This window comes from Parambassis ranga, chromosome 4 (genome assembly GCF_900634625.1).
Source record: "Parambassis ranga chromosome 4, fParRan2.1, whole genome shotgun sequence".
Taxonomy (NCBI): domain Eukaryota; kingdom Metazoa; phylum Chordata; class Actinopteri; family Ambassidae; genus Parambassis; species Parambassis ranga.
The window spans coordinates 16,210,315-16,223,874 of NC_041025.1; the positions used below are offsets into that span (position 1 = coordinate 16,210,315).

General features: G+C 40.9%; 1 protein-coding gene across 24 annotated transcripts in view; it reads right to left on the bottom strand.

Moving 5' to 3' along the window:
- The window catches only part of adgrl2a (adhesion G protein-coupled receptor L2a), an 89,437-nt gene that overhangs the window by 51,989 nt on the left and 23,888 nt on the right, over nucleotides 1-13,560 (bottom strand). For all 24 annotated transcript variants that reach the window (XM_028402983.1, XM_028402986.1, XM_028402982.1 and 21 more), the window contains exon 3: nucleotides 1,029-1,242. In XM_028402983.1, the coding sequence (XP_028258784.1) occupies nucleotides 1,029-1,242 (214 nt within the window). The remainder of the gene's footprint in view (nucleotides 1-1,028; nucleotides 1,243-13,560) is intronic.

Below are 13,560 nucleotides of genomic sequence, written 5' to 3' on the forward strand. Positions count from 1 at the left end.
ATCAGAGCATCTTTGAGCCAGGCCTCTGTTAATCTGGAATTACTATTGACCTAATACAGAATGTCAGTCTACCAATAGCACTAAACATACTAAATTATACTGCACTATCAAGTAAAAATCATTTTATTTCTGCTTAAGAAATGTTATCAATGCACTTAGCATCAAAGCCCTTATCGCACATAATGATTATTATGCTGTTATTATATTTGCACTCATTAATGATGTAGTTGAGCTGAAGCTTTCTCAGTGTTACAGAAACACACATTAAACATGAACACACATTAAATGGATTTTACTAAGAGCAAGTAGCTTAGCTTTGCTAATAAGGTGAACTAAAGCTAACACCAATAGACTAATGTCGGCTTACCTAATCTAGATTGCACATTTTCAGAGTAATCTACATTTTACAGAGGGAATTACAATAGACAGAGGAATTAACACAGCAAGTCGGATCAGTCAGAAAAGTTCTGTTTGTAGCATTTTGACTTTATTAGTATTTTAAGTGATGATTCCTGTGACTGCTTGCTGTCTGGTGCTTTAACCTGCTCTCTGCCTCTCTATGCTGTTTGTCAACAGCAGCTTCTCCTCCCAGGTTCTGATGAAGCTTCTGATTTTCTTCTGTTCAGGCTCAGCTGCCTCAGTGTCAGTGTGCTAACATTAGTCTCTTGTGGGCTATTGATACTGACAGGCTGCTGTTGCCCTTTCCTTTTTTTTTATTCCACCCTCACATTGAGTTTTGCTATTTTTCGATGGAGTAAATCAATCCAACAGCAGCCTCTTTACTCTCCTTGGTGGAAGATTTTACTCTAAAGGCAAAAGATGCAGAGGGATTTTTTTTAAACACAGGAAAAACGGATACCAACAGGGGCACGCAGAAAAAATGAAATGGTCGACAGTAGTCCGGAGCTAGGCAACCGTAACTGTGCCCTGTCAATTATTTTCTAAAGGTCCTGCATCCATGTCAGATACCTCGTTCTGGAATGATTTTTGTGTGTTTGGTGCTGCACAGACATGTCTGTAAGTTTTACCTTTGTGACATGATCTTGTAGGCGTCTGGAAGGTAGCAGTTGATGTTCTCCATCTGGAAAGGATCGGCGTCGCAGATCTTGTCATCTGTTCGGCCATAGTTGGCACTTTCGATCATTATGACATCACTTCCTGGACACCGCAGATCGATGGGGTAGCCCTCACAGGACAGCTCTCTCCGTACTAAGCCAAATGGCAGGGCGGCTCGACTAAACCCTGAGGGAGAGGAGAGGGAGAAAGAGCTCTATCAGTGCAAAATCGAAAGGAGATGTGTAGCTGCACTGACACAGATGAAGACGCCATGAAAGGCAGATGACACAAAAAAACATCAGAGCTGGTAGTGGGTATACACTATGGAGCATCTTCATACATGCACTCTTATTTTATTCAAACGACTTCAGCTGTTCTGCATGAATCCAAATAAAGAGCCAAACTCCAGTATTAGACTGACATACATCCATTTATCGAGTGAATATTTCATCTCTCAACCACACCAGGGACCTAATGGTGTTAGTATGTCATCCCTGTGCCTTAACTGGTCCCGAAAAAAAGATCAATAATCGTCATTAAAGTCTAGTTTGTCGGCTTAAATGTCTGGAGTCTTGTACCCCCCCTGCGACCAGCTTTGTACACACACTGACACACACAATAATAACAAAACCTAACAGCTGACGGGATAGTAAAAGATAAAAATTAAGAAGTAATGTCGCCATGTTTTATTTAACGATCATGTTTTTTTCTTTGTCACACTGCTGTCTTGTGTTTCGCTTCGATATGGGAACGCACTGTCATCACAGAGTCTATCAGCGGAGACTTGCGGTTTGCTTGGAATGCTCATTTTTCTATCCGAAATGAAAAAGAACAACAAGCATGACAACATGAGTGTAATTTAATCCACTTTGCAGTGCTGACAATCGAGGGGAGGGCTATTTGGAGGCTGGTGGAAAAAAAGCTGGTGTGTGTGTTTGTGTGTGTGTGTCAGGCAGGGTGAGGGGGGAGAGGAAAAATAGAAAAGAAATCAATATTGTGGCTCAGTAAATATGAACAATGCCAAAAGCCACACTTAAACTAAAAGTGAACATACATAAACTATGCCAATCCATTGTTGTTTTTTTGTTGTTGTTCAGAGCAGCTATGTCATGTCAGTTATTAAAAGACAAGAGTGGAGAGAGAAACAGAGTGGCGGTTCTCTGTGGAAACCTTAAATAACAGCACCTGCACCTCTGCTTGATGGCTGTGATGTTAATGTTTCCAAAGGCTCTGTTTTCTTAATGAAGTTTAGTTCACAGTCAAGAGGAGAACATAAAGAAGCTCCTTACTACTTCTCATGCACTAATTTGTTTGGCTGCCGTACAAGTCGGAGTTGATCCATATGTGCAGTTGCTTATAATTACAAACACATCTTTTTTTTTCTCTTCTTCTTCTTCCAGAGTCATTCTGCGAGACGTTCTTTGTGTGGCAGCAGTTTACTTAAAGCCACTGACTAAATTGGCTAGGAAAGGCTGAGTTCATTTTACCCTATTGAATGCTTCATCAATTAACTACCAATACAATTATCTTTGTCTGATTAAATGCTAAGCTACAGTGGCAGGAGATTAGCATTCTGTATTGTGCTCCTCACCACAAAATGCTGCTGTGGTATTTTACAAAGGAAGATACCGGTAAATGTCAGTTTGTATTGCCTGATCCTCTGTTTGTGTGCCAATCAGGTGAAAGTCCTCTTATAAGATGCTCAGTGGAGAGCTCAGAGTAAACTGTACAGTGTGTGTGTGGAGAGGAGCAGCTGCCCTGTCCTTCTAACTTGTATAAGACTTTATGCGTTTGCACCATCAGGCTCTTTTTCCCCTATTTGTGCTTCCTGACAGCCGAACTTTCTCACACGGCCAAAATACATGAAAAAGTAAAGGCTTTCAAAAATGATAGGTTTGGGCTATATTTCATTTTTTGCAGGCCTTTTCTCTCTAGAGTCAAAAAGAAAACGCTTAAGGTGATAAACAATTTATCGGTGAGAGACAGCTTGAAAAAAAAATGAAAACACGTCATGTTAGGAACGTTACCTGACAGCCAATCTCCAGTTCATGTCAATGGACTCCAGCATGCCTGCGTCAACCCGCTACAATACAGTGTGTAACTACAGGAACCCCTATGTAAAACATCACTCAATGCCACATTACAATTTTCAAACCATGACACAAAAATGGCAGATGTTTAATGGAGGCTTAGCTACAGCTTTTCTCTCGGCGGTCATCAAAGATAAAAAAAATGAACTTTATATGAATCATGAATCACAAGAAAAGGACTCATCAGTCAATGTAATGCTGTTGTTCTCCTCTTCCAGCCTGTGGCCTGCTAACATAGCCAAAAACAGGATTTTAGTCGTAAAGTTTTAACAGTGGAAACATGACAAAAGACTCAGGGTCCATTCTCAGCTAAAAAACAACTCCCGCTGGAGAGTGTTCTCCCATTAAATCTGCTCTCTAACGGCTCCTGTGTGGACAATTATTTGGACAAAACCCACTATGCAGTGGGAGTTCACAGACATCTACACTGGATGCCACCACTTAGCTTAAAAAAATTCACCTAGTTTGTGAACCAGTGTCCACCATGTGTGATACTGTATAATTCCTGGATTCATACATAATCATGTCTCAATACTGTGTTTTATTAAACATATATAATGAGTATAATGGCACAACGTGTCTGATGAAACAGAGTTTACTGTTAATACTATTTAATTCTAGTTTCCTTTGTAATTTAGAATTTAAAAATTTTCATTGCATAAAAATGAAATAATTGATGTCTGATGAATTATTCATATTTGATACTTTATTTCCTGGTTTAAACCTCAATATTACGCTGTACATTCATAAACCTACCTACACAGATTTTCCATTGAACTGTGGAGACTGGAATTGATCCCAGCTTGTCTTACTACAAAGGTCACCTCAGATGGATCAGTCGGGTAGCGGTTTCTTATGACTGGGTGGGATACATTAAGTTGCGCTGGCCTACTTTGTGGCTGGGAGTGATCTGTTTTTCTGGTCATTTCTAAGACCTGAGTTTGATCTCCAAAATCCACAGCCAAACCCACTGATGCTCTAAACCCACCAGAACACTGTTAAAACACTTAAATCACTCTGCACAGCCTTTGCAATCATGGCCTCTGGTTTTTTATGATTTAGAGCTCACGCAGTCCCTCTCTGCTTAAATAGGAAAACAGAAGCCGGAGCAGCGAGGAGATAAACGTGCGCTCAAGACTCCTACTGAAACATGCTGGCAACTTTTCAGCCAACGCTGATGACAGGCTCTGTAATAACAGTACATTTTCATGTTCATATTTCTGGGATCTCTAAACAAAATTGCTGTCCTCTAGGCGTGCTTTATTCGCCAGCTGGGTTTGTGCATCATAGACCAAAAGCGCGGTCGTAAACAACCTCCAAAAGCCTCTCTCCATTGATTAGGCCTGAGGCTGAACTACTTTCTCACCCTGGTGTCAGATGGTATTTTTGGTTCATGGGGAGATGAATGACATAGACAAATCAATAGGGCGACACTAAACAGTCCAAATAGTAAATGCAATACATGCATGTCCTTATTTAACATCAGCAATTAAGGCAGTATTGTACAATACTTTTGTTTTATTTGGATTCAGCTCCCAATCCCAAATATGATCTATCAATAACTGCTCTTCATACCTAAATCATGTGTAATAGAAGGTAAATAAATCCTCTTTTGTCTGTTTCCGTGCCGATAATACGATGAAGCCAGAAACATCATCGATCATGCATCGCAATTACAACAGAATAATACGATCACTATGAATGTAACATAAACAAATCCAATGCTTACTGTCTCACTTAGCTAAACAATTTCATTATTCAAATGAGCCAGAAAAGTAATCATTATTTCACTCATGGGGTCATTAGCATAATTATTAGCAGAATGCATGATATGAAAATTATTTACTTTCCATATGGTGACAGTAAACCGTGGCGAGAATATCAATATGTAGTGAATGTTCCTGCTCGTATAAAAAATAAAACATAAAAATCACATCTTGCAGTTAATTGGAGAAGTAGAGAGCACTTGTTGCTCTATTGTGTTTCAGGGACCTCTTTACCTCTGAGCTTTTTTTTCCTGTTGCAAAGAGAGCGGCTGCTGAGCCAACAAAATGGTGCCACACATATTGTACACCCCTGGAGCACAGATGCAAAAACAGAACCACAAAGGTTTAAATAAAAAAAAACAAAAAAACTTGTGGACGTTTTTGGAGTGTGTGTTTTATGTCTTTGCACACACACACACATGCAGTTCACACTCAGAGAAAAACTCAGCACCCACCTCTTCACAGGTAACACTTCAGACATCTTAAAATATGAGATGTTATTTCACTGGCTTTGATGTACTTTCCCCCTGTGATAGTGAATCCAAACCTGTACAAGGCACTGGAGATGCCACACACACACACACACGTACACCACAGGAGCCGTTTTTCATTCCCCATGCTAATTAAACCGCAGGAAGAAAAGGATCAAGGCATAGTCAATAAAAATATGGAAAGCTCAATCCTGTAACCATGGCAACGTGTTGCAGCACACACATTATTGGCCAGGCCCTAATCATGGCCTTGTTGACACTCTTCTTAATCAGGCATTCTGGTCACCCACCAATCCCGCCCACCACCTCCACCACCCCCAACACTACTACTACTACTACTATTACTACTACAAGTACCACAGAGAGAGAAGCCGTTCAGCCTTTCATTATCAGCTTTGTACCAATCACTGAACTAAGCAGTGATTACTGCCATCACTGACACACTAGCAAAACACTCATCCTGGAGCTTTGGATATTAGATTGTAAGCTTTGAAAATACTGTACACTTTACAATCAAATAGTGACATTAGCTTTTATTTCCTTTTTTTTTTAAATGCAAGAGTCACTCAACCTCTTGACAGGAGCTTATTGTTGTAAATGCTGTTACAACATGCTTGTAATTGACACTGATTGGTGCATGGGACCTCTATTTCCATGGGTTATAGCACTTTATTACTCAAATGATAAAACCACTATTTAAAGCCTTCCCAGGCTGGTATTTTACAACCCGGTGTAACCTTTGCAAGTGACATTAGTCCCATCCACAATTTGCAGCTGAAGAACTGTGAGAAACCTCCCATATGTAAGGTGGACCCATTATCCACCGTCTCTTTGGAGCTGTAATGTTTTAATTCATTTTTTTCTCTCACAGATGAGCCAAATCAATTGGAAAGTGACCATCTGTTAGGATATGAGTGTCGCTGAAGCAGAGGTAATGAACAAAATGTCTTCCTATTTCACAGAAATGAGGAGTCATTAGGATCTTCTTCAACCATGTAGAGACATGCAGCCAGATTTCAGAGGGAAATACATGTTAAAGGCTCAAAGAGTGTATACGTCTATATGTTTAAACAAACTTCAGCCTCTGTCACTGAAATACATTCTTTCACGTTTCCCCAGCTCCCGTTATGAAACAATGAGAGAGGAACTGTCTAGCTTTTCATCAGGGCCATCTCGCATCCAGTAAATGGTTTTCATATTAAAATGACTCTTTGTAACTTGAGTTACACATGCTTCAACAGTTGGTCCAGGGGCAAAGCAGAGGCTGATCAAAAGGCCTATTCAGACACTCACGCTGCCATCATTGTGCCCAGAGCACAAAAGAGGTCTCCAGATTATTTTGATGTGAAACCAGATAATTTTTCTGTCGAGGGTCAATGAGAAGTGTGACGGGGACGCTCCCGATGCTTGTCGTCTACCGTTAACGCTGCCCTTTGATTTTCCTCGCTGTTGTGATGAGAGCTAAACAGCTGCTTGTAAATGAGCTAGCATCTCTGCTTCGCCGGCCATTATTCTGCACTCCTGAGCTGACAAGGTCGCTTGCTGGGGGGATTTTGGGTGAAAGAAAAGTGTGGCCTATAGCATTAGCTCGGAGCCACGGGAGACACAGCTTGAGTCCTCCAGGTTCTGCCACCCCCTCCCCTCCTATCTATGGTACAAGCAAAGGAAGTCCGTGAAGGAAAAAGAAACCTTTAAGTCAAGACTCTTCCCACAGTGCTGATTCTATAATCCAGAGATATCCTTTACAACAGCATGTATTCTTAAGAAGTCAGGTCCACGCAGGGGAGGAGAAGAAAGAAAATATTGCATATATCCTGCAAACAGCAGGGTATGAGGTAGACTGCTGACTCTGTGTGGCCATTGTAAAGAAGAATTACACTACTGGCTTGACAGATATTAACATTCTTTTGAATTTCTTCACATTAACTCCAGACTGCGCTCCTATTTTTTTATGTTTTTTTTTTTTTTTTTAAACTTCGTGTGATGAAAGCTGAAGTCATTTTTGGCCGTGGCTAACAGCAAACAGCAGTTACACATGTAAAGATCTGCCCATAACATCTGTGGACTATTAAAGGCTCCGACAACTGACGCTATGACGCATATGGCACAGGATACACTGACATGACATCTTAGCTCATATTTATACCAGAGATTATCCTCTGTAGGGGACAAAACATTGATTTTGCTACTCTCATTTCATCAACCCATCAGCACAATACACAAAGCCAAACTGGAGAAAAAAGCAAGCAAAGTCTTGTTTAACAGATGTGAAGACGTACTTAGATATAGATGTGTGCATGTGTGTGCCTATATATATATATATATATATATAGGCACATATATATACACACATATATATATATATATATATATATATATATATATATATATATATATATATACCACATATAGTGTTGAAACAGGGAATACTGGTTAACATTCGGTTTTAGAAAGAAAAGAGGGAGGCAGGAACAGAGACAGATACTGGGAGAAGTAGAAGAGGCAAAGAGCAGCCGTAGAATGAGCATTCCAACCTCATTTGTATTCTCCACCATCCAGTTCACTCCAGTTCATTTACATCCCTGCTACTTCCATAGCAACAGCAGGGGGGCTATCAGGAGCATCTTTGATATAGGTACATGACTCTGAAAAAGATCTTGTCATTTCTCTCTGAATAGATGCGATAAAAAGAGGACCATTTTTTTCCTCCCTCCCCTTTTGGTTAAGGTGGGTCTCTTTAAACAGTAATTTACCCTTTCACTGACTTTTTTTTTCTATTTAGCTTCTTTCTCATCTCCAACCAGCACTTGTAGACACATGAGATTGCACAGGAAATGCCACCAAGGCACTCTCGAGAATGATAATCTTAAACCCGTAATACCTGACAGTTTCTCTTGTGTTCTCTCAGAAGTACAACCAACCAAGAAAGGTTTATATTTTTATGTTTTTTTTTCTTCTCATTCATAAGAATTTGACAAAACAAAAATGCAGGGCATCAAGCGTCGCTGTCAGACAGAAGGAAAATGAGCTGCACCAGCAGGAAAACACAGCCTCATCAAATTCCATGTACACTTGTATGTAAATCAACCTTTAGGCCTAATTAAGCTCTGTGGGGCTCATCAAGGTCATAAATCCCCCTTTTTTCATAATGCATTATTGACTTCACATCATCTGCACATGTCGGCTGACTGCACTCGCACAAGCACACAGTGTCATCTCGCTGTCTAATATCGGATAGCCCTGGGGCCAGGCGGTGTGTGTGTGTGACAGAGAGAGAGAGAGAGAGAGAGAGAGTGCTTTTTAGGTCACACAAAAAAGCAAGGACATCTTCTAGTAATGGAATGGCTGCAATGACCATCAAACAGTAAATTTGGTCTCATGGTGCCTAACAAATGGTCACAGGTAGATTTTACGGTTACTGTAAATTACAATATATTTTGAAGCATCCATCCTTGAAGTAGGTTCAATGCAAACTAGATAAAAAAGCTACATTAAAATGGAGAAATTATGCAAAATACAATATTTTCTAAGCTGTGATTTTTATGCCATTTGAAACTGACAGCACTTTAAATGTGCTTTATTAGATTAACAGTGGAATGAGTCATTGCCAGAGAGAACTGATACAGGGCAGTCCCTGCAAAGAGTCATGATGCCTTTTAGCAACCGCACTTTGGACCTCATTACTCAGCCTTATCAGTGACAATATCCCTGATTACATCAAATGATCCAGAGTTTAAATGTGATAAGGATGTGGGTCATATTTTTACAAGACACCTTTCAGACTGGGTTTTCTGTGTACAAGTTGCCGGCTGTCTATATCATTTTTTTTTTTACAGTTTCTATTAGAAATAATGAAAAAAAAAAAGTGGACAGAGATACATTGGGTAGTCCAGACTTCCTTCTCTGCTCCAATGAAGCGATTGATGCTCTGCGATTCAATAAAGAAACATTTCCCAATGGGTCACCAGTGGCAGTACACACAAATGAGAAGGCTACATCTGTTTGGTGTGCATTCCCAAAGAGCACTTCCTCCAGCAGACTACAGCAGCGCTTCCTTTTCCCAGGACTAGGCTCTCATGTGTATGCATTTGTGCCACATTATTCAGCCAGTGCTTCAGCTGACCCCCACCTGGCATTTAAATTCCCTGACCAACAGGGTAGTCATGCCCTGATGACACGACTGCTGCTCCAACTGAATTCTTTATGTAGCTCTTATTCAGACTAGACCGCTGACTTTCTAGGTTAGGCTGATTCTTCTGCGGCACAGTGCTGTTTTGCTCAAATAAACCGCCCCCCTATTCGATTCTATGCACATCTACGGAGTACTTCTGAGAAATACAACACAAGGGAAACAATAGTTTTGTTGTTTCATGATTTTTTTTTTAATCAAGGCTCTATTATCCTTAGATATCTTGCAGTTTAAGGATCCCGTCTCATAATGCATTAAAAAAAGTTCAAATTGAATTTATCAAAGGTTTATTGGGTGCTATTCATTATAATCCCGAAGCTGAATATTATCTTGATGACCTTCCATCATCCATGTTTTTTTCCCCTCAATGAAAGGATTGTTAAACATTTTTCATTAGAAACTTTTAGATTTGGATTAACCTCATCTGAATCAAGTCCACAGACTAAGCCTGCTTCCTGATATTCTCAGTCCTCCATCTGTTTCCAGCCCTCACACATGTCACAGCAGGGGCACTTTGAAGTTCTCATTTAAGGAATTATCAGATGTCTCTCATGCTTATCGGCCTTAATTGTTGCTTGTTGGCCATTTAAAAATAATTTGGGGACTTCGAGGGGGGTTGTGTGTGTGTGTGTTTGATGGAAATTAGGGTACAAGAGCAACTATTAAGCAAGAGGCAACAGTCCAGCAGAGCCGTGTCAGCATTTTAAAAGGCATACTTATAAAAGGAGAGGGGTTAATTCTAAATGACTTATTTCATGTGATATTGATTTGTAACATTTCACACAGGGGAAATGTGTCTGTGATTACTGTTTTCTTCAGCCCGTCATTTACTCGAGAGCGGAGCTTCAAAAGCAGAGGCCCAAGTCCTTGACATCCGAACGCACTCAGGGGTCATTATGACTCACAAGGTCAAAAGCTGAGTCACATGGGGTCAAGTCGTAGTCATCTGCCAGAGCACAAATGGCCTGAGCTGGCATGTGTTAAGCTTGACAGCAAGTAAACCAACATGCCGGGACTCTTTCGCTCTAAATGAGGCCCTACAAATGTGGGCAATGAGGTAAACAACTTCATTACTGACTAAAGCATATTTTAGAAGCCTGTGGTTCCAGTCTGTTTTTAGAAAAGAAGCCTCTCCATAAAAAACACTTTAAACAAAAGAAGATAAAATCCTAAATGAACCAGTGAAACTTTGCAAGTTAACATGGTTCTTAAATGGGCATTCAGAGATCCTTCAAAAGGTCCTGTTTCCTAATCCTTAATATTTATGGTTGTAGTTTCAGCACCTCTCCTTTACAGGAGGCTCTTTAGGATTTATAGCAGCTCTAAATCAGGAATGAAAGCAAAAGGACAAAGAGGATTCCACTAAGGGGCAAGCAGGGATATCTTACATCTGACTCCTGTAAGTGAACTGTAAAATCCATGAAATCGTAAAGCTTTGGATATATTATATTCTCCTGACAGAATCTGTCATTACATGTACTGCAATCAGTTTTTCTTTGCATGACATCCACACCATACCCACACATGCCTTTCAACCATGTCCTCACAATGAAACTGTGATTACGTCCCCCGTGAACACCTGCAGATTGTTGCTGTTTACATGAGGCATTTCAGCTGTTAGGCAAAAAGGAAACAGCAGTTCAACACCACTTCAGTGCATTCATCTCTCAGTTGCTCTCGTTAAAATCCGAAGGTGCAGAGGGACTAAATTGCTCACATTGATAAATGCATGTAATTCATATACTGCATAGTCCATTCAGCAGTCTCTAATTTACAGATAAAGCTCTATGTGTCCATGCTGTGGTTCATGTGACCTGAACGCTGCAGTCCAATCCCCTAAACATTCCCTGGTATTACAGTAGGAAACAGGAAAAAAAAGCTACGTTTGCCCTTTGACCAGCTGAGCTGGTTCATTTGTCTGGCGCAGGGTGTACATGCTGGTTCCTGTTTGAAAAACCATCTACAATGGATAATCAAAAACATTCTCCTCATCCGCCCCTTCCAGACAGCACTTCATCAGCAGTCCTTGCGTGAGGTCTGTCTGCAATCCTTGATGTCCACTACACAGACTCCAGCAACATAAAAATATTAAAGAACTAAAAGCCTGTGCTATTTCTGTTATCACACGGGTTGGTTTAGGTCTTTTCTTGATACACAGGCGCTCCATACACCACAGCTGTTAAAATCAAAAACCTGCAGCCAGCCTGGCTTTAAGACACAAATAACAAAAATATATAAAAACACAGGAGCAAAGAAAAACAAAACTTTTAAAATGGAGGCATATCTCTGACAAATTGAAGCCTGCTTATACAAAGATGCCCACATGCTAGCCACATCTGCCACGGTCATATCTGAGACAAGCAACAAAAGCACAAAACAATAAATGTCCCATGAATAAAAGACTTTTGGTTATAGACCACTGCACTGGAGATTGATAAGTCATATTTGTTTTTCCATATATGGGATTCAGAGAAGTGACTCAATGGGTTATCAGAACGTGTTTTGTAGATTGTCTGGGATATACTTGTTAGGGACCCACATGATTCTACCTGGGCAAGAACAAAGTGAGACAAAGCATGACGGTAAAAATACAAGGCAGATAGGGACATGTGGGTAGATGACTAATCTAGGGTGCCTGAGATACCACCCTGCATGGGTCTCATGGGACCCGTGTGAATGCCCATTATCCACTATAAGATCAGCACTGAGAATGATGGGAAAAGGTAGGTTTCACACTTAGTCTGAGGCTCTGTCACGCTGAACCACTCTTCCAGACAAGCCTGAAACCCAATTAAGGACCATGTTAGAGGTTGGGCATCATGTGAAGAAACACGGTTTTGTGCTGTTTTGTGTGAGAAGTCTGCAAAACTCATGACTTAACTAAGCAAACAGCCACAGTTGTGCAAGAGAAAAAAAAATATTGTAAAGGGAAAAAAACCACATGCATCAGGGACAAACGGCTTCATGAAACATAATTTAGTGCCCCTGCCATAACTGATACAGTGAGGAGAGTTGAAACGAGGCATTGTGTCTGCTGTCTGAACCGCATCAGTGTCACAGCCGAGATCTCCGCGTGAGTTATGAATGGCGACAGCACACAACAAACTAATGATGCTTTTCAAGGTTATCTCTGCATAAATAACCATTAAGAAAAACGCTGATGCAGCAGCACAAACCCACAGACATCTAGCACAGGCCAGTAGAAAGCTGTTAAAAACCTTTTGGCAAGGGCACCGAGTTAATAATTATGAGTTTCATACATTCTGGGTTAGTGGAACATCTTTTAGCTGCCTCAGTGGCCAGGTGAAGGAAGTGTCTGTGTTTGGGTGGTTGGGAGAGGGAGGGTGGCGAGATGTCAGGACTCCGCCATGCTCTTGCATGACAAACACCAACCTGGAGCCAGCTGTGACAAAGCCTTAATCCAGAAAATCCCTCCTTCCTTTGCTGAAAATCCTAATGAGGATTTGAAGTACTCGGCAGGGAGGAGACCCGGGGGCTGTGGTTACACCTTGCCACTGCTTGCTCACCCAGTCATTGTCTCCTTATCTCCTTATTGGCCAAGCCTGGCTGGCGATGAAAGAGACATGACAGCATGGTGGGCCTTGGTACACAGGCCCCACGCCTGCCTGGCTCCATGGGAAGCCAGATTCCGCAGTCTGCCACAAACAACCAGGATGACATCAAGCAGGAGGTAGAAAGACAAAACCAACAGAAGTCGTTTAAGGCTCGCAGGACAAAAGAAAGACCTTTAGCCTCCACAGTTAAGGTCCAAATTGGAAGCTATAAAAATGTTGAAGTGTTTCATAATCAAATTACCAACAAAATTATTTGTTTCTATTAACAAATTAGCTCTGGGCCAGCCTTTTCAAAGTGCCCTAAATACCAAATTAAGTGATCAGGGAACAGGAGGGTGTTGACGCAGTGGGGTTCTTCTTCTTCTTCTTCTTCTTTTTGCATGGACATGATTC